General features: G+C 44.1%; 1 protein-coding gene across 1 annotated transcript in view; it reads left to right on the top strand.

Annotated features, from left to right (window-relative positions):
- Positions 1–1,114: 1,114 nt before the first annotated feature.
- UGCG (UDP-glucose ceramide glucosyltransferase) overlaps positions 1,115–18,504 on the top strand; it is a gene marked incomplete at both ends in the record, with an annotated part of 28,907 nt that continues 11,517 nt past the window's right edge. Inside the window, one exon of the mRNA XM_084278868.1 lies at positions 1,115–1,212. Within this exon, the coding sequence (XP_084134994.1) occupies positions 1,115–1,212 (98 nt within the window). The remainder of the gene's footprint in view (positions 1,213–18,504) is intronic.

The raw sequence follows: 18,504 nt of genomic DNA, 5'->3' as shown, positions 1-18,504 counted from the left end.
GTACTTTTGTCTTGCTGCAGCACACCCCAGATTAATGGAGTAATGCAATGCATGTCAGAGTGTTACACAATCAGCGCAGATAGAACGATGCTTCTGACCATAGATCCAGAATGCGAACGTTAAACTGCAAAATCTGGGCTGAAGCGCTGGGACGTCGGTTCGTATGGATGCCCTCAAAATGGGGGAAACCTCACAGTCACAGGGGTTACTATACACACCGCAGTGAAATACAGGCGAGAGTGGAGGGTGCCTGGCTTAGATGATTAGTTACGAGCATCAGCCAGTTTCACTGCCTGGGCTCTAACCCACGCCAAGCCAGGGCTGGTCGTGGCCACGTTTGGGTATGACTGCGTGGGCCCCGCTGCGGCTGCGGGTATCACCCCTGTCCTCTGCGTGGCTGGTGTGACGCCGGGAGGGTCAGCTCCATCACAGCCTCTCAGGTGTATGCCTGTGCTGGAAAGAACAGTCCCACCCGCAGCATTCAAGGTCACCCAGGAAGCTGCCAAGAACTCGCACCGAATCATTAAATAATAAAGCCCTACCAGCCCGGCTGCGCTAGATCGCCTGGGCAACCGAGCCCTACCTCTGTGGACAAAGGGCTGCGGTCTCCGCAGCTGCCTTCACGATGCTGGGAGCTTTTAAAAACGCTCAGACCGGGCAGTAAGCGGAGAGGGGTTGAGCACTTTTACTATTCCCACGCCGCGCCCGCCCGCCCGCCTCAGCCGCTCGGCGCCGCTGCCCTGGCCTGAGAGGGACATTGCCAAGGTCACTCAGCCGCCACCGGGGCGTACGCGGCAGGCCGGGCCCTGCCCTGCACCCGGGGCAGGCGGGGCGCCGTAACGGATTCAACCGCCCACCCCGTCGAGAGCCCCGTGACTACGGCGGGGCCCGGGCGGGGCCTGCGCCTGACAGAAAGGCGGGGGAAGGCGGCGGCAGGCAGTGGCAGGCTGGGTTGTTCACTGTGCGTGCGGCTGGTGGCGCGGAGGCCGCCGGGGCCGGTGGAGCTGTAGCCGCTTGGAGAGGTCGCCCGCCGTAGCTGCCGCTCTCCACACGGGCAGGCCGCTGAAGACCCCTCTCTCCCTTCGCGCCCATTCTGGATCCCATCTCCCCGGGGATGGCAGTGCTGGCCCTGGCCCTGGAGGGACTCGCCATCTTCGGGCTCATCCTCTTCGTCGTGCTCTGGCTTATGCACTTCATGTCCATCATCTACACGTAAGCGTGGGCCGCGGCAGGAGGGGGGGATGGTGCCGGCGTTGTTCCTTCCACCCTCCCCGCCATCGCGCCGAGAGCGGCACCGCCGCTGAGGAGCGGGGCGGCGGGCCTCGTCCCCCCGCCGCCGCGGCAGCTCGCTCGCGGTCCGGCGACACCTCCTTCCCCCTTGGGTGCCAGGCACGGGAAGCCTCCTGCCGCCCTTCCTCGGGCATGGGGCCGGAGGGACGCACCTGCGGGCCGCCGCGTTGGGACCGCCCGCCGCCTCTGTCCTCCGGCCCCCGGCGTGAGGCCCGGCTCTCATCCCGGGGGTCGGTCGGCTCGGCGGTATAGCTGGTACCCTGCCGTCGGGCTCAGGGTAAAGCCTTCGGTGTAGGTCTCTCGTACCTGCTTTTGCACTGTGGTCTTTGCCCCTTTGCCTTTAGCACGGCTAGGGAAGGCTTGGCTTTTGTTTCTTGCCGGTACACCTGTGAAGTCGGGCTGTTCTGCTGATGGTGGGAGATCAACGAGCACAGCGGTTATAAAACGTGTGCTTCATTTGGCTTGCAGTGAGTGTACAGCAGAACAACCGAACTAGCACAGAATCTTTGTGTAAATTTAATGTAATGGCAGAATTTTGGCTATAAGGACATACTCTTCTGAGAAATAATGGTGGTACTAGTAAAGAGAAGGGTGTGTGTGGTGTGTCCAGACCCTCCTTGGATAACTCAAAGGAAAAATGCTTCAGAGTTTGTGAGGAGTGCTGGCATTTTGGTGGCTGATAAAAGAAGGCAGATTCCTGCTTGAACCGGGCAGAGGATCATCTGTTGGTATGTGGGGAAAGAATGAAGAACATACCTCTCCTAGTGTGGAAGACCGTGGTTTTACTCTCCTAAATAAAAGACCACTGTTGCACCACTACAGAGATTAGACAAAATATCTGAGTTTGTTTGCTTTGCTTGTGCTTATCTATTCTCCTTTCTTACTGTTTCACATCCATCTGGTAGGTGTCTGTGACAAACCCCAGCCAAAGCTTCTCTTGAATTGCGGATACTAGAGATCTATCTCTACTGCCTTTGGTTACAGCTGACTTGCCCTTTTATTTTAAACCTAAGCTGAATAATTTTTTTTTTCTGTACCATATTGAAGTTGTCTCTAGATCTTGTATTAGCTTGGATAGCTACCTTCTTCCCTGAAAACTAGATGTGTGGATTATCTTGGGCACAAATAGCAGGATTTCAGTACTGGGGAGTTGCAAGGATGCCTGGTGGGGGAAGAGACGGTAGACTGCTGTGGGCACAGCTGATTCCATATAGCTTTAAACTGATTAAAAAAAAAAAACCTGTTGCATACTAAAACCTCAACCTGTCAGATGAGCATGTGTGTGGTGCTGCTGTTCATGAATCTTTAAGAAAGCGTGGCAGCTGCAAGGGGCAGGTGACACAGATGGGGATATGGGGGAAGACATGTGAGAGGGTAAACAGGAGGAAAAGGGTGAGAGAGTTCAAGTCATGAGAAGAGAGAACAGAGGAGGACCAGAGGAAGGGGATGTTGCTGGGCAGTCTGTGTCACAGGAACTACTCCTAAATCTGGTATGGCCTGGGGCTGGACTCTTTGCAGTGCTGTAAAACTTAGATTGATTTATGTGTTTTCTTACTAGGAATTTGTGTTGTGACCGTATGTATTGTGTATGGGGAGTTGATGTAAACAGTGTGCTACTGGGTAGAAACTTTGCAGCTGAGAAGGGGTTGGGTAAGAACTGGGGGGGTCTTGTTCCAACCTGAGAGACCCCTAGAGAAAAGTATGTTTCCAGTAGGTCTCTTAAGATACCATCTCAGCAAATCCAGAGCAAGGAGCTGACTGTCAGAGTAATGGGTTGGCAGTAACAGGGTATTTAGTGTTCAGTGCAAAAAGGTGGCCCTTGGTTGGAGGTGAGTAGCTCATTGTCCTGAAGGGACCAAATTGCAAGCTGTTGTGGAGGAGCTGCCCCAGTTACAGTGATGTGGCAGATCTGTGGAAACAGGACCACTGTTCCCTGTAGTATGATCACACAGCTGCTCTTTGCTTAGGGTGAAAGAAATGCTGGACACCTCCAGCAACCACACCAGGGCGATGGCCTTGCAGTGACTGTGGTGGTGGTGGTGAAACGAGCTGGTAGGATACAGGTGATGGCTGGAGAAAGCACTGCTCTGGTGGGTTTGGAGCCTGTGTAGTTGTGGCTCAGGGGCTGTCTGGTGGAATGGTGTCTGGAGGAATGGCAAGGGGGATACCTTTGTGAAGGGCATTAGAAGAAGAAGGTAATCATTTGTGTTTGCTTCAACTGCTGGAGTGCGTTCATGGGCGAAGAACCCTAGATAGATGGTGATTGTTAATGCTGTGGCCTGGAAACTCTGGTGGCTGGACACTATTACTAGTGCTCCGTGTGTTATAGAGACTGTTTTGTCCTGGACAGTGGGCATAGCACACTGCACCCTTTTCTAGACCTCTGAGGTATGAAGGTGTCTTCACCTACAGACAGAAACTCCTTTTTGTGTTAGTGGGATGATGTAGTATTGGAGTAGAATGAAGTGATACTGAAAGCTACTAACACTGTACCTGTTACAGGAAGTGAAGAAACATGAAAATAATTAGTCTTCCTGTTTTCTCTTACGGACAATATTGCTGACTTAACATTTTTTGAAGTCATTGGAGTAGAAGCCGTTTGCCTTTGATCTGTACTGTTCAGCAATGCTGAACTGGTAAATTGGTGCCACTGGAGTAATAAGATAATGTTGAGATATGTCAGCAAAGCTGTTGTGGCCTAGGCAGTTGTCCTCCTGTGGTTCGCTGCTGGTATTTTAGATGTTTGATTTAGCAAAATACGTGGAACATGTGTGAATTTAGAGGATAAATGGGATTATTCAAGAAAGTAAGCTTTTTTGTCCTGAAGTGCTGTCAGTAGTTGACAAGGTTAAGGTTATAACAGCATTTCAGCTGTGTTGATTTGTGGTGTAACTGCTTTAAAAGATGCAGGGTTCGATAACTAAGGTACTGTGTAAGGTTTCAGTTGAGGAAAAATGTCTGCAAATACATACTGCATTTGCAAAAGCTGGTTCTTGCCACCTCCTTCCCCTACTACACTTTCCCACTTTGAATGGTTTTGGATTATAAATAAGTACAGCAGGATGGTGAAGTACTGAGGCCTGAATAAAAGTTGGCCTCGAGATGAACCTCACAACCCAACAATATATCTAATATGCATAGTATCAATCGCACATATGATGTATTATTGATCTGTTTTAGTATGAATATACCTATATTTAAAAAAAAAAATCCTTGTTGAAATGCTTATTGTATAACAGTAACTAGGAGAATGATTTTTCTTTATTCGGAGGCGTGTTGCAGGGCTGTGAAACCAGACATTTGGCCTTGTTGGGAAATACTTTGCCAAAGCCAAAGTAGAGATACTCCCTTGGGTTCCTCCTTGAGCCTCGGCCAGGCTTTGGGCAGAATCCAACAGGGAGGATAATACCAGATGTTTCTGCACGTGGAGTTTTGAAAGACGTGTATTCAACTATGTAAAAGCTGGGCCCTCTTGCAGCAACCTCAGAGACCTCACCTATGAGGGGACGTACAGTGTAGGACCTCCCAGTTGCTGGCAAAGGTTCTCCAAATCCTCGCTGCAACCATCCCTCCCCAGCAATTGCAGATCTGGATGATGGCAAAGTATTGTGGCAACTGGTGATGTATCTTAATCATTATATTTAACCTTATGTGGTAATAATTAGGTGCATTACCTTGCTCGTTATCTTTGTTGCTTAAAACTAGATTATAATAAGTTTATTGTTTTAACTAAATGCATTTTTTTATATTTGTATTCCCTTGAAATAGACAGTAAAATAAGTCTATTCTTCTTTTTCTTTGGCGTTTGTGTCCTTTCTATTGACCCTGTCAATTGGCAAAATATGGGTTGATTTCATACTCCTTTAAAATAAACAGGTGGGCTGAAGCAATGAAATGCAAACAGCTACAGTGTTAAATCAAAAGGCCAATTTTTATAAATTGTCTAATGTATGTGATTATGAAATGAGTCTTGGTTTGGTGCTTTCTCAGTAATACTGAGTTAGTGAAGTAAATGCAATAAATGGGGGCTAAATAGCAGGGTTTTATATCCAGTAATTAGCTAAAGTGCAGTTTACATATATTACTCCGCATGGTAAGGCTGTGGTAGTTGACCTGTTCGAGTTACCACCTTTCATACCCAACGCAGGACCTTGACTAAGACCCTTCCTTGTTTGCAGATAGGCTCTTCAGCTAGAGTTTAGCCACCAACTGATGCAGCAGGAAGAGTTCAGTGCTGAAGATTATCTGATACACTGAGTCTGAAGCCATCTGAAGTTTTGTAGTTGTATAGACAACTAAAATGAGCTGTAAGAAGTTAAACCAACTGCATAGCTATATCTGAAGTGGAAGACTGTGTGATGTGCTAATCAGGAAATAAAGATTTATAGGATTAACTAAAGTGTTGCTCAGGAAACTGAGGAGTAAATGTTGGTATTTTAGTACTCTATTAAAATAGTTATTTAATGATTCTTACTACCATTACAAGGACATGCAAAGAATGGACCAGAAGTCTTGTGAAATTCAGGAAAGAGAAACCCCCCTAAACTAAAGCTATTTTACTGGAACTGACAGCATATCTTGTGATTCTGAATCACTGGCTACCAAGGTCCGTGGCAGTGGATTTGCTGTTTTAACTGGATTTCAAAATAGATGGTTTTAGTTTATTACCAAGAGAAGCTTTCTGAACATGGTGTGTCTCTTTCTAAAATAAAGTTGACAAGCGAAGCCTGTAGTTGATGTTGATTATTTCAGTGTGAACATGAGAGGTGTGTATTGTAAAATTCTTCTCTGGGACTGAGGAGAGGCAATAAAATGGCTTTTAAGTTAAGGAAGTCATGTTTGAGTTCTGAGTCTCCATTGATAATGTAACAGTTGTCAGTGGCACTTCTAATTACAGTCCTTAATGTAAATCACTTCAAGGCATACACAGTATTGAGGTTATTCATTGTCTTGGTTCTCAGGTGTAAGTGGGAAGGGTAGTGCATGTCACTTAATGGATAAACATACTGCTGATTTTAGGTCTTAAGAATGATTTGTAGGTTACAGTAGTAAATGAAGGAATAATGAATTCTGCATTCACGTGGTGTTTGGATGTAACTGGGCCCATTCTGCCTTGTCTATTGAGTGAAACCCAAGACTTTCAGAAACACAGAAATGCAATAAAACATCAGAATTTAACTAAAAGTAATTAATAGCCTTAGTGTAGTGCATATGCATGCAGGTAGGAAATTCAGTTTCCACATATGCATAAAGCTTGTTACATGAAGTACTTTGTAACACTGAAGAGGTTTCTGAACAGGGCTTCTAAACCTAAACAAAGAGCCCCACATAACAAAAAAACCCCAAACCAAACTGAAGTCAAACATTGGCTATGTGAAGTAATTTTGGTTATTAATCCCTACCTGTATTGTAACTGAACCTTTATTATTATTATTATTTTAATTAAGAAAATAACAATTTTACTGGTCCTATTTGATTGTCTTGTCATGCCGTTTTTCTTTGTCCCTGCTCTGCTGTACAGTCATGTTTTGTGTCCAGGCTTACCCTGCTCTTTTGTCTGCTCATCTTCTGTTGTCTCCTTTGCCTTTCTGCATGCTGGTGTGACTGTCTCTTCCTTGGTCTGTCTTGCATTGTCTGCTGTCTGTGTCTGGCAATAGATAGCTAAAGTAGTTAAGAGCAGTAGTAGTTATGCATGTTGCCATCATAGGATTACATTCTCTTTGGTTTGTGGAAGTGCTTCAGAAAGCAGTGTTGTCACAGATGAAAGCCAAGAGGGTATGTAGGGTGGATCTAACTTTAAAAATGACCTTTAGAGAATTTGCCAATTACTATCAAGTGTTACCAGGTATAAATGAACTATATATATGGGCTTTGATGGAAGTAATGCAAATTCTACTTTTTTCAGATTAGAGGTACCCTTCTTTTGTTGATAATCAAACTCAAACAGAAAATGGATTTGTGTGATTGTATTGGAGCTTCTCCAGGAAGTGGCTGAAAGACACGCAGTGAGCACACAAAATGCTGTATCTGTTATTGGTTTTGCCTTCGCTCCTTCGCTGAATCTTTACTGAGCTTGAACCACACGAGCTGGAATGTTCCATGCAGGTTCTCTACCTCAGGGTAAATAGTTCTTCCAGTTATGTTGCTGACAGCAAGCTTGATGTAAAGTGTTGGTAACTTTAACAATAGATTGTTGGCTGTGGTCTTGCATGTGTGGAACAGGGATTGGAGCAAGCTCATGATCTGTATTAGTACTGTCTCTCTGCAAAATTGTTAGAGGGTTGAAAGCAAGCAAAAAAAGGACTTCAGTGTTTGACCACAAACTAGGACTTTGGAGAAACATTAAAAGCTGGAAACTTATCTAAGGCTTCTATTTGATCTTGGGTAACACTTTCATTTTACTGTTCTTTCAGTAACCCTGTCTCCCCTAAGCAGTGCATTGAGAATGGACCCTGGTTTATACAGAAACCTTAAGATACTTGCTGCAAGTATTACACCTATATCTGTTTTTCCTCAGGAAGTGAATGACATCCTTGTAGCAGAGACAAATCTGAAGGATAGCAATGCAAAGATAAGTCAAGTACAGTTACTGGGAGGAATGTTGGATAATGACAGGGTATGGGAAAACGGAAGTGGCTGAGACTTCTCTCTTAACGACTTATAGGCAGAGGCAAGAGTCAGTTTTTCAGCCCTGTGCAGGAAATTGGAGTGCTTCAGGCTGGAAGTGTCTGCTGAAGGTTCAGTTCTAATCCCCTGCTCAAAGCTGCACAAAACCTCAGCAGTTTATGCCAAGTGCATAGATAGTATAATGACAGCTTGTGGCAGTAGATGCAAACTACTGGAGGGATGTGAGATACACAGTATTTTTAGGTGTTGGTGCTGAGGCTAGTAGTGTTTGACATCTTCATTAATGGTTTGAAGAATGGAGTTTTATCAGCAAGCTTACTGATGATAAAGAGCTGGGAGGGGTGTCTGATGTACCAGGTGCATGTGCTGCCATTCAGAGGGACCTGGACAAGCTGGAGGAATAGTCTGACAGGAACCTTGTGAAGCTGAACCAAGGAAAATGCCAAGTCCTGCACCAGGCAGGACTAGCTCCGTATCAGCACAGGCTGGCAACTGATTGTCTAGAAAGCAGCTTTGCAGAGAAGGACCTGAGAGTGCTGGTGGATGCCAGTTTGAATATGAAAGGTAGTGTGTTTGTGGTGGCAAAGAAAGCCAACAGCATCCCGGGCTGCATTGCTGGCAGATTGTAGAAGGTGATTGTTCCTCTCTACACGGCGCCGGTAAGCGTATCTCTGGAGTGCACTGTACAGTTTTGGGCTCCCTGGTATGAGACATATGGGTGCTGGAGCAAGTCTGACTTAGCAGTACAGAGAGGACAGTGGTACTGCAGCACCTGACATACTAGGAGGGGCTGACTGAGCCTGGAAAGGGCTTGGGTGGAGGATCCCATCAGTGTGTGTAAGTATTGAGTTTTTGGGGGAGTGAAGGGGTGTGAAGAATATGGGGCATGACTCTTCTCAGTAGTGCCCAGTGATGGGGTAAGAGGCAACAAGCTCAAATTAAAATTACACTCTCAAACAAAAAATGACTCTCATGGTTGAATACTGGAATGGGATTTGTAGAGGGGTTGTGGAAGCTCCATCTGTGGAAACAGGAAAGGCTGACTGGATGCTCCTGAGCAACCTGTTGTAGTTAAGCCCACTTTGAGCCAGAGGGTTGGAGTAACTGATCTACAGATGTGCCTTCCAACCTCTATTGTTCTGTGAAGCTTGTGAAAGATAACAGCCAGGCTGATGGTTGGACTATTACAAAGCAGTAGGCTCAGAAGAAGGTTGTGTGTGGGGTCTAAGTAGCTTATGTTGCTTATTTTAAACATGTTGAAATGTACCTGGTGCTCAGTGGTCATAAGACCTAAATTTCAGTAATTGTTAGGGGAGGACATATTTGGAGAAAGCAGGAGTTAATTTGTGAGTTATTCACACTAAGATTGAACGATTTTCTGTATTACAAGATAAATAATAAGGGAAGGCAAAACAGTGCAGAACCAGAAATCTGAGAGTGATAACAACGTGGGAGAAAACCCATAATGTTGGAGGCAGTTAGGAATGGCCAACTCTGTAATAGAGTGAGTCAGGAGGATAAGACACAAACTGTTAAGGTTTGGGGTGACAGGATGGTAGGAACAGCTCCAAACATGAATGATTTAGCAGACTGCAAGGAATCAAAGTCTAGATTAAAGACTGTCTAGGGCAGATTTAAAGGAGAAGCATTTGTGACAGACTGGATGATATGCTTATGTTGAGGGGAGGTAAGGTGGTGGAATTGATGTTGCAAGTAGGCTTTAAAGACAAACCACATCTGTTTAGTTTGTATGGAAGGGGAAGATAGAAGACCATAAGATTCAGAGTATGTAAGATGGAAATGAAATGGGTTGGATGAGTGGAGCATGTGGAGCTCTTCAAGGGCAAAAAACCCCTAACATCCAGAGGTATATGTTGGCTGGAGTAGAAGCTGAACAGGAGGATGGGAAAGAATGTAAACTTTGTCAGCTTTTGTCAGGATACAAAGATTTCAAAGAACTTTAAAGAAGCTTACATGAACTGTGTTTTCACAAAGGCATAACTTTTGATTAAGGTGGTGAGTACAGTGGTAGGTGATAATAAGTGACTTTAAAAACTAATTTGTGAAATTTCTCTCAGAACTGCTCTGTGGCATGCTAAGTATGTAACTAGTTTTACTGGTTTAGAGCACCCTTTAGTGCTTGTGTCCATCACCTCTCCTAATTGCATAATACCCAACAGTGGTGTCAGAGTTCACTGGGATTTTTACCTATTATTTTACTTGAAATGAGGCTCTGTGGTTTTGACACACTTAATATTGGTTTTGTGTTTTACTGAAGGCTGGCTTAAAAGAAATGATTAGCTGCTTTATTATGAGAAATGCTTTACTGTAGATCAAAGATAGCTTTTCATTTTGCTAATTGCAAGGTGAATATCTTGTCTTTTCTTGAATATGTTGCTTTTAATAATAGTAGGTGAGAATGTAGGCTAGACTACAACTTCTCATAATTGGTCTGGGTGCATTCATATCTGAGTCACGTTATTGAAGTTGTAACATACATAAATAAAGTCCTATGCTGTCCTTTGGACATGTAAATCTAAAACATTCACAGGCAAAGACAAAGACAGTACAGATTTTAGCATCTGACGTGAAAGATTAAGACTCTCTTGGCAATGTTACTTGAAACTTTTTGCCCCAGCATTCTTGTATTTCCTAAAGTAGTTCTTGAACACTTGATTAGTCCACTAGAAGCACCTTTTCCTTTTTTTTTTTTCTTTTTTTTTTTCTTTCCCCTGTTAGAATACCAGAATGACTAATAATGCCTCTTTGCCAATTTGTCCTGGTAGTTGGTCTGGTCTGGTTTAGATCATTTAAATTACTATCCCCCTCTTCAGAAATGCCTCATTGTAAACCAAAGAATGTTCTGGATTTCTTTGGGTTTTGTTTTGGGTTTTTTTTTTTTTAGTTCACTTGGTAGGTTTCTTCTCAGCTTTGTCAGCAGTATAGTCCATGAGGAGGAACCTGGAAATCTTAGAATGGTTTGGGTTGGAAAACCCCTCAAAGTTCATCTAGTTCCAGCCCCCTGCCATGGGCAGGAACACCCTCCACTAGCCCAGGTTGTCCAAAGCCCCATCCAACCTGGCCCTGAACACTGCCACCCTCGCAGGGAAGAACTTCCAAATCTCCTCTGTTTTAGTTTAAAGCCATTCCCCCTTGTCTTATAACTATACTCTGATAAACAGTTCCTCTCTAGCTGTATTGTAGGCCTCTTCATGTACCTGAAGGTAAACATTCATTTTTAGGCTGTTTGCAAGTGTCCTGTTTATACTGTATTGAGGTTTTCATTCAATATGCTAATGTATATTACTGATTTCCAGGTTTGATGTTGGGTTGTGTGTTACATTCCATTATGAAGCAGAAAAAAATACTTCTCTAGCTATATGCACCTCTTACTAGACACAGAATAATCAAGTTGCTGAAAATCAGATTTCAGTCAAGGTGCTAAGATGTTACTGCAATAACGTCAGCACTTTATACTGAAGTACTTTTTTTAGCTTAAATCAACATGCATTTTTCTTGCAAGCCTTGATAAAATCAGATTATGGGATAAAAAGAGGTGGAAACTCCTTCATGAGAACATGTATTTTGAACTCTTAAAGGTTAGTAATAACAGGGAGTAGCAACTAGAAAGTGAGAAATTCTTCCTGCCTTCATCCTCACAGATGTCTGTGATGGGGAGGGGGGGAGTAGACAGGATTTTCAGGTTGGAGGAGCCTGTGGGTGTTTTGCTGCTTTTTACTGCTGCCTGCTATACTGGCAGCAGCACAGTGTGAGGTGGTTCAGTGGGTGGTTGTAATGTAGAGTCAGGGGTTGTACCTGTTAACCTGTAGAAATACTAATGAGACTTTTCAGAATTAAGATATTCCACACTTCCTTTTAAATGTTTTTGAAAGATGATACGTGTTTTGTAACAGCATTTCCAAACAGATTATTTTATGCAGACTATGTAGTGCTGGGGGAGGTAAATGTGGAGTTGGAGAGTCTGAACCAAGTGTGGTGGAGTGTTTTGGAGAGAAGGTGAAATTTACCAAGTTTTTCTGGTTTGTTTCCAACAAACCAAGAACAGCCCTTCTGAACTGCTGTCAAATATGGTGTTGAATGTAGAAGTGTTACTTGAGCATTTTCATTTGAAAGCTGTTTCTGATGTTCTTTATGGGATACTTACACAAGCTCCTCAAGTCGTTTGCAGCATGAGGGCAGTGATACTGTCGTGCTGACAACTGTGTGGTCCAGAGAAGGTTGGCAGCCTTTTCTCTGTACCCCAGGAGGAGGTAATAGGGCCTGGGACTGTGTGCTCAAAACTTCTGTGAATTGGTGTTTGAGTAAGGTTTCAGCTTAGTGGTAACCTGGAAGTATTTGCTGCTGAGTTAAATAACAGCCTGTCATCCACTGAAAATGAAGAACAAATATCAGCATGGTATCTGCTTTATGACTTTTTAATACAGTTTCTCTTCAATTGTTAGCACAATTCTGTTACTGGCAGTTATCTTTTTTGGGAGCTTTCAAGGAGAAGCAACTGGAAAATGTTGATGGGTGATCTTTGGTGGGGGGGAACAGTAAGGACCACCCTGGGGTCTATAGGAAGCACCTTATGTAATGGAAGCACCGATATATAATATAATCCCCCTTAGCATATGAGGTTGTCATTTAAACTCAGTTCTTAATAAATGAATAGGGTTGACTTATTTTGCAACTTCATAGGATTAAAGTAAAACTCAAACTGAGTAGTCTCACAGTACAAATGTTCTAAAGCTTTTTGTTTTACAAGATCCCATACCTAACACTGAGGCGTTGATCCTGTACTAAAAGCTCTCTGCTGTGGCTGGTTTATCTGCCATCCACTGAAGATGCTTTCATCACTAAATCACAAATCATGCTGGATGCAGTGCTCTGAAGTTGCATAATGTTTGTTTCAAGGAGCCTGTATCAAAACCATTTCCATTTCTGTGCCTCAGTGGCTGTTGATCTGATGCTCAAAGGGATAAATCCAAATCCCCTCCCACCCCTACACCTTTCTAAACATTTCTGCCATTCTAATCTGCCTTTAGTGAGCATGTGGGTACGTGGTGACTCGGATCAGCAAGCTAGCTTTTTCTGTGGAACAGTTCTGTTGATCAGCAGAGCAGGCTGATCCAATTTATCTTGTGGCACTGACTGATTATAATCACCAGAAGGCCGAGAGTGTGGGAAACCAGAAATGGAGAGTGAATTGCTATTTTGATGGCAGTCTGGAGATAGACTACAAGGAAAAACTGTGTGTTCATTTTAACACGTGGTGTGATCCAGTTGTAGGCAGCTTGCTGTGTTTCTGTTTCAGCAGCTGGACTGTAAATGATCTAGAATTTGGACAGTAAAAGGGTTCCCGCTACTCCAGGTTTAACTACAATCTATTGTATAGGAGCCTGTTTGCTTCTTTAATCATGCAGGTGTGGAGGCAGGGAGGGGAGTAGGAGAGGGATTTCTAGATTAAAAAAATGGGAGTGTTTGCTAGTTTTAAATTGAGGTCTGTAGTGTTCACTCTTTCTTCTTCCTGAAGGTTTTTTTCTACTTAAAAACTCCAGAACATGTTTCAAAGAAGTTTAACAACCCCCACCCTCCTAAAATAAGACTGTATCGAATTATGGGACTGTACGTACTGAATGTTACTTTTGTGATATTTGAAAGACACTTCTTAAAGAATTCTATCTTTGTATGAGGATTTCAAATGCAAAGTGTCAAATAGCACCATCTAAGATTTGTACTGTTCTGCTTTGTATGACTTCTTGGCCTTTATTACTACCACTGGTGGAACTACTACTTCCAAAACCTGGAAAAGCAAATTGATGTTTGATACTTGGGAAAAAATAAAATAAATAAATAATTCCCTTCTGAAAAATTGCAGTCATCACAATCAAGGTTCTTTATGAGTCAGTTCTGCCTCAAGACCTTTAATTCAGGTTTTTGAAGTGAAAAAGCTTTTAAACTTTCTATTTTGGAGCTTGCTTTAAGGTTGATTTTGAAAAAAAAAAATCCTTTTCTCTCCACTTCCCACTGTGATTTCAGGGCATTATTTTCTAAGGTCCTTTTCTTTCTTTTCTGTGGGTATGTGTAGCGCAGGAGAAAATAGACATTGAAAATGAATGAAATGTTTGGTCTGCCTCCTGCCCTCAGCTAGTATGTGATGAAGCACTAACTGATTGCAGCATGCTTTTTCACACAAACTTCTGGTATGCAGGCATAAGATTACATTTCTTGTTTTCAGTCTCTGTTGCAGGCACGCACAAACCTATGACTGTTTCTCTACTGGCAGGCAGCCACAAGAAGTCTGTATGACAATGTAGGCACCTGAGTCTCTGCCCTTGTTTCCTTCTTTCAGATTTGCCTTCTTTTCCCCTGTTGTTGCCTGTGACACTTGTGTAACTGTTAGGTTGGTAGATGGGTGGATTGACTTGCCCTCTCTCTGTCTCACTTGCTTATGTCCAACTCAGTAGCCAGGAGTGGAGGAGGGGGAAGACTGCCGACCTGATGGCACTGGTAGACTTGGTGGGATGGGTTGACATAGGCCAGCAGCCAAGCAAATGTGTCTTGTACTGGTACCAGCACATTTCTATGGGGCAATTTTGTCTCTTCAACCAAGAAAGGTAGAAGGCTGGCACTAAATATCACTTCAGGAGTCACTTGTGAATGCTGGGGGTAATGCTACTAGTAATGAATTCCTGTTAACTGTTTCTGGAAGGCAAATGAGGGCAGCGAGGCACCTCTAAGGGAGTGAGTGCTACAGTGTAGAACTGCAGTGTAGAGCTGGTTGTGGAAGAATTTTTCAGGGGCCTGACCTAAATACTCATGTACAATTTCAGAGGCAGGTGCTGTGCCCTGGTGTTTCCTCTGTGCTGACACTGGTCCTCCTCTGACTCCATGGTGAGTGGGCTTATACTGCTTATCCATGTGGGCAGCTCAGTTCTTCTGGAAGCCCACTGAAGCTTGAGGAGGAAGGAGACCCTATTCCTCCTCCCATGCTCTTTGCAGCACATGCGCAGCCACCCCCTTGAACATGCTCTGGAGCTTCTTGCAGCACTCCCTAAGGTGTCCTAACTCTAATTTGGCAGAAGACAACCTGAAGTGGGAGGAAAAAAAGCCAGATTTAATTTCCTGCTAAGTAGGTTGAAGCAGATTTGTACAGGCACCGATACTGGCATGATACCTTGTCTGGCTGGTGTTGATGACAGCACAGAGGGTAAGGAACATTGGTGGACCTTTTCTGCTAGTGAAGCTGCATGATCATCTTGCCACATCTTTTCAAACTGTATCTGCTAAGTTAAACTGACAAAATGCTAACATTACATATGGGGAAATAGTTTTGGGGTAGTTTAAGTATCTCAACTAGGTCACTGTGGGATCAAACAGATGTCAGCACCACTGAAAAGCACAGCCCATCCCAGAAAGAGGGGAGAGGATGAAAGAGGGAGTGCCTCTGCGTGGCAGCCTGTAGTTAAACTGGTTCAGCTATGTTACAAAGCTCCACTGGGGAGGAGGGGGGGGGGGGGGGTGGGGAACCGTTGACAACAAGATCAAGGTGTTTAGTTCTTGCTTTTAAGCATAATCTGTCTGTTTGCTAGAAGGTCTGTGGTCATAGTGGGGTGTTGTAGTTCCACCCCAGCTGGCAGCGGAGCACCATGTAGTGGTGCACTCAACTCTCCCCAGTGGGATGGGGAACAGAATGGGGAGATGGAGGCAAAGTGCAGGGTTGGGATAAGGACAGTTCACTGGGTCAGCAAAGGCAGAGGGAAACAACAGAATTTCTGACTTAAAACACATAACATAGGGACAGATAACACAAAGCACTTTACCAACTTGATGACTGACCAACCAACCAATCAATCAGATGCTCAGCCCACACTCAGACGTCGTGGAGCCATGGGGAGACACCCCTCTGACTAGTACCCTTTTATGGTTAGCATGATATCATGTGGTATGGAAAACACCCTTGGCCAGCTCAGCTCACCAGTGCTGGCTCCTTGGGAGAATTAACTCTCCTCTAGCTGAAACCAGGACAAGGCCTCTTGGTGAACAACAGTATGCCTGCATGCTTAAATCCTGTAGGGCAGTATGAGAAGAAAGTACTTGACAATAGCGTGTTATTCAGGCTTAATAAATCATCTTGTGCTTCTCTCTGCCTCCACACCCAAGTGTCTTTTCCTGTTTCCTGGTGGGGCAGCCCAGAGCTATGACAAAGGTTCCTTGTACAGACCCCTACCCCTTTCCTCCTATGGTCACAAGCAGGCAAAAGCTTGCACTGTAACTTCCATGCCAATTTTTGTTTTGACTTCAATATGGCCAGAGAAGTAGTGGATGCCCCATCCCTGAAAGTGTTCAAGGCCAGGTTGGATGGGGCCCTGGGCAGCCTTGTGTAGATCCAGGCCTGGAGGTTGGTGTCCCTGCCTGTGGCAGGGGGGTTGGAGCTCTGTGATCCTTGGGGTCCCTTCCAACTCATGCCATTCTGTGATTCTATGATTCTATTATAAAGTCTTATTACATCTGTGAATATAGAATTATGTACGCACTCTCTCTGTAAAAAAGTGCTCTTGATTACTTAGTTGTAAAATGGTCAGATGACTGCATTAAAAGTTACTGCTGTGAGATACTGAAGCTTATTTGGTAACAATGCTGCCTTATATGGGATTGTCTTTATAACATCATATTAGCGGTGTACGATTTTATGACCCAGTTCTAGTCTTTTTGAAGTAAGCATGCTGTCACCCCTTCCAGGAATTCATGAATGTTAACCCTGTCTGTGATACTTTTTGAAGGATGGGGTCAGTCTGTTTTCAGTGGTGCCCAGTGACAGGACAAGAGGCAATGGGCATAAACATGAATGTAGAAGTTTCACCTAAACCTGAGGAGGAACTTCCCTACTGTGAGGGTGGCAGAGCACTGGGACAGGCTGCTCAGAGAGGTTGTGGAGTGTCCATCTCTTGAGACATTCAAAACTTGCCTGGATTCTGCCCTGTGCAGCCTGCTCGAGGTGATCCTGCTCTGGCATGGGGGTGCACTAGATGATCTCCAGAGGCCCCTTCCAAACCTCCTGAGTGTAAATTCAAAAGCAGAAAGAACATCTTCTTTCAGAAGTAATGTTCTGCTGGCTCATGTCAATGGCTTCTGGAACCATAGCCTTCAGGGGGTCTTCAGTGCTTCATGCATCTTGTTAGTGCTGTCCTGCAATATTTAAGTATGTGTTATAAACTTCTGATGAAGAATTGCTTACCTCCCCCAGTAGGATTGTTATTCAAGTAAAGTAGCTGCTGAGGGAAGGTTGAAATGAGTGAATCAAGATTGTGTATGTTTTTTCAGCTGCTTTTAAAAGGCATATGTTACTATCTCAGCTGAGAGACACAGCAGTCTGTCAACTGTAAGAAGCATTTTGGTTTTGCTAGAGATGGGGGAGGTAATGTAGTCTTGGCCTTTAAAAAAAAAAAGTTTTGTTGCTTAATTTGATACAGGTTATCAAGAATTCATCATCTACTGTACTGGGCAGTGGCAACTCAGAAGCCTGGATTTTGTCTTTGGAAATACTTTTTTCCTCTGGTGAGGCAAGAAGTCTAGATTGTGGTTACTTCTGTGGGTCAGTTGTTACTGTGTTAACGATCTAGGCTTGAGAAAATTTTGCAGATGCCTCTTACATGATATAGTTGAACTATAGCTCCTGACAGCACTATGCATCCTGCTGCCTTTTCATTTTCCCACCTCCATACACCAGCAGCAGACTGCTTTAAAGGAATTTCACAGTTTCACTGCCTGGAGATTGCAGGCCAATCCATTTAATATAGAGGTGTGAAGGGGTTCACAGGTAACCTGGCTACTGGTCTTTCACAGACAGCATCTGAAAGTGCCTTTAAATGGTGCTCTGCCAGCATTGGTTTCAGAACTAGATGTTGTTATACATCCCTTGTATGGTGGTTTGACCCTGGCAGGAGGCCAGATGGCCACCAAAGCTGCTCTATCACTCCCCTTTTCAGCTGGACAGGGGAGAAAAAAATATATTGAGAGACTGGTGTTTGCTCAGGTGAGCCTGGGGGAAGCTTCTAGGCTGCTTCTTGCAGAAGCCACCCCTGCAGCCCCCCTGCCCCCGTCAGAGCCCTGTGACATAAAACCACCCACCTTGGAGTAGTGTTTCTCAGCAGCTTACCGTGCCACGTAAAGGTACAAAAATATGCATTAAGCAAGTTCATCTGTATAGTTAGTGTTTTTGACTGCTTTGGGCTAATTTCAGTGCAGAATAATATGTACCAGTCTGTACACAATACAGACTTTGTGGAAGGATTGGTTTCCTTTCTCATTTTAAACTGTACATATTATACATTCTCTGTGGTAATGAAGACCACTGTGGTCACAACACCAGAGAGAACTGAACTACCATAAGCACAGTTTAATGCTCAAAAAATGCCAACTTACTGCTTCGTTTTACTTCTACTTTGGAGATTTTGGTACATGTTCTGTGACATGCAACTTCATTTGGAACATAACTGCATCGACAGTATTAACGTTGTTTAAATTCTGTCTGTTATTTTGGCTTCCATGTTAAAAGATAGCCTTCATTTTAGTATTGTGATT

Source organism: Gallinula chloropus, assembly GCF_964237585.1.
Source record: "Gallinula chloropus genome assembly, chromosome: Z".
Taxonomy (NCBI): domain Eukaryota; kingdom Metazoa; phylum Chordata; class Aves; order Gruiformes; family Rallidae; genus Gallinula; species Gallinula chloropus.
This window is presented reverse-complemented; position numbering and strand designations above follow the sequence as displayed.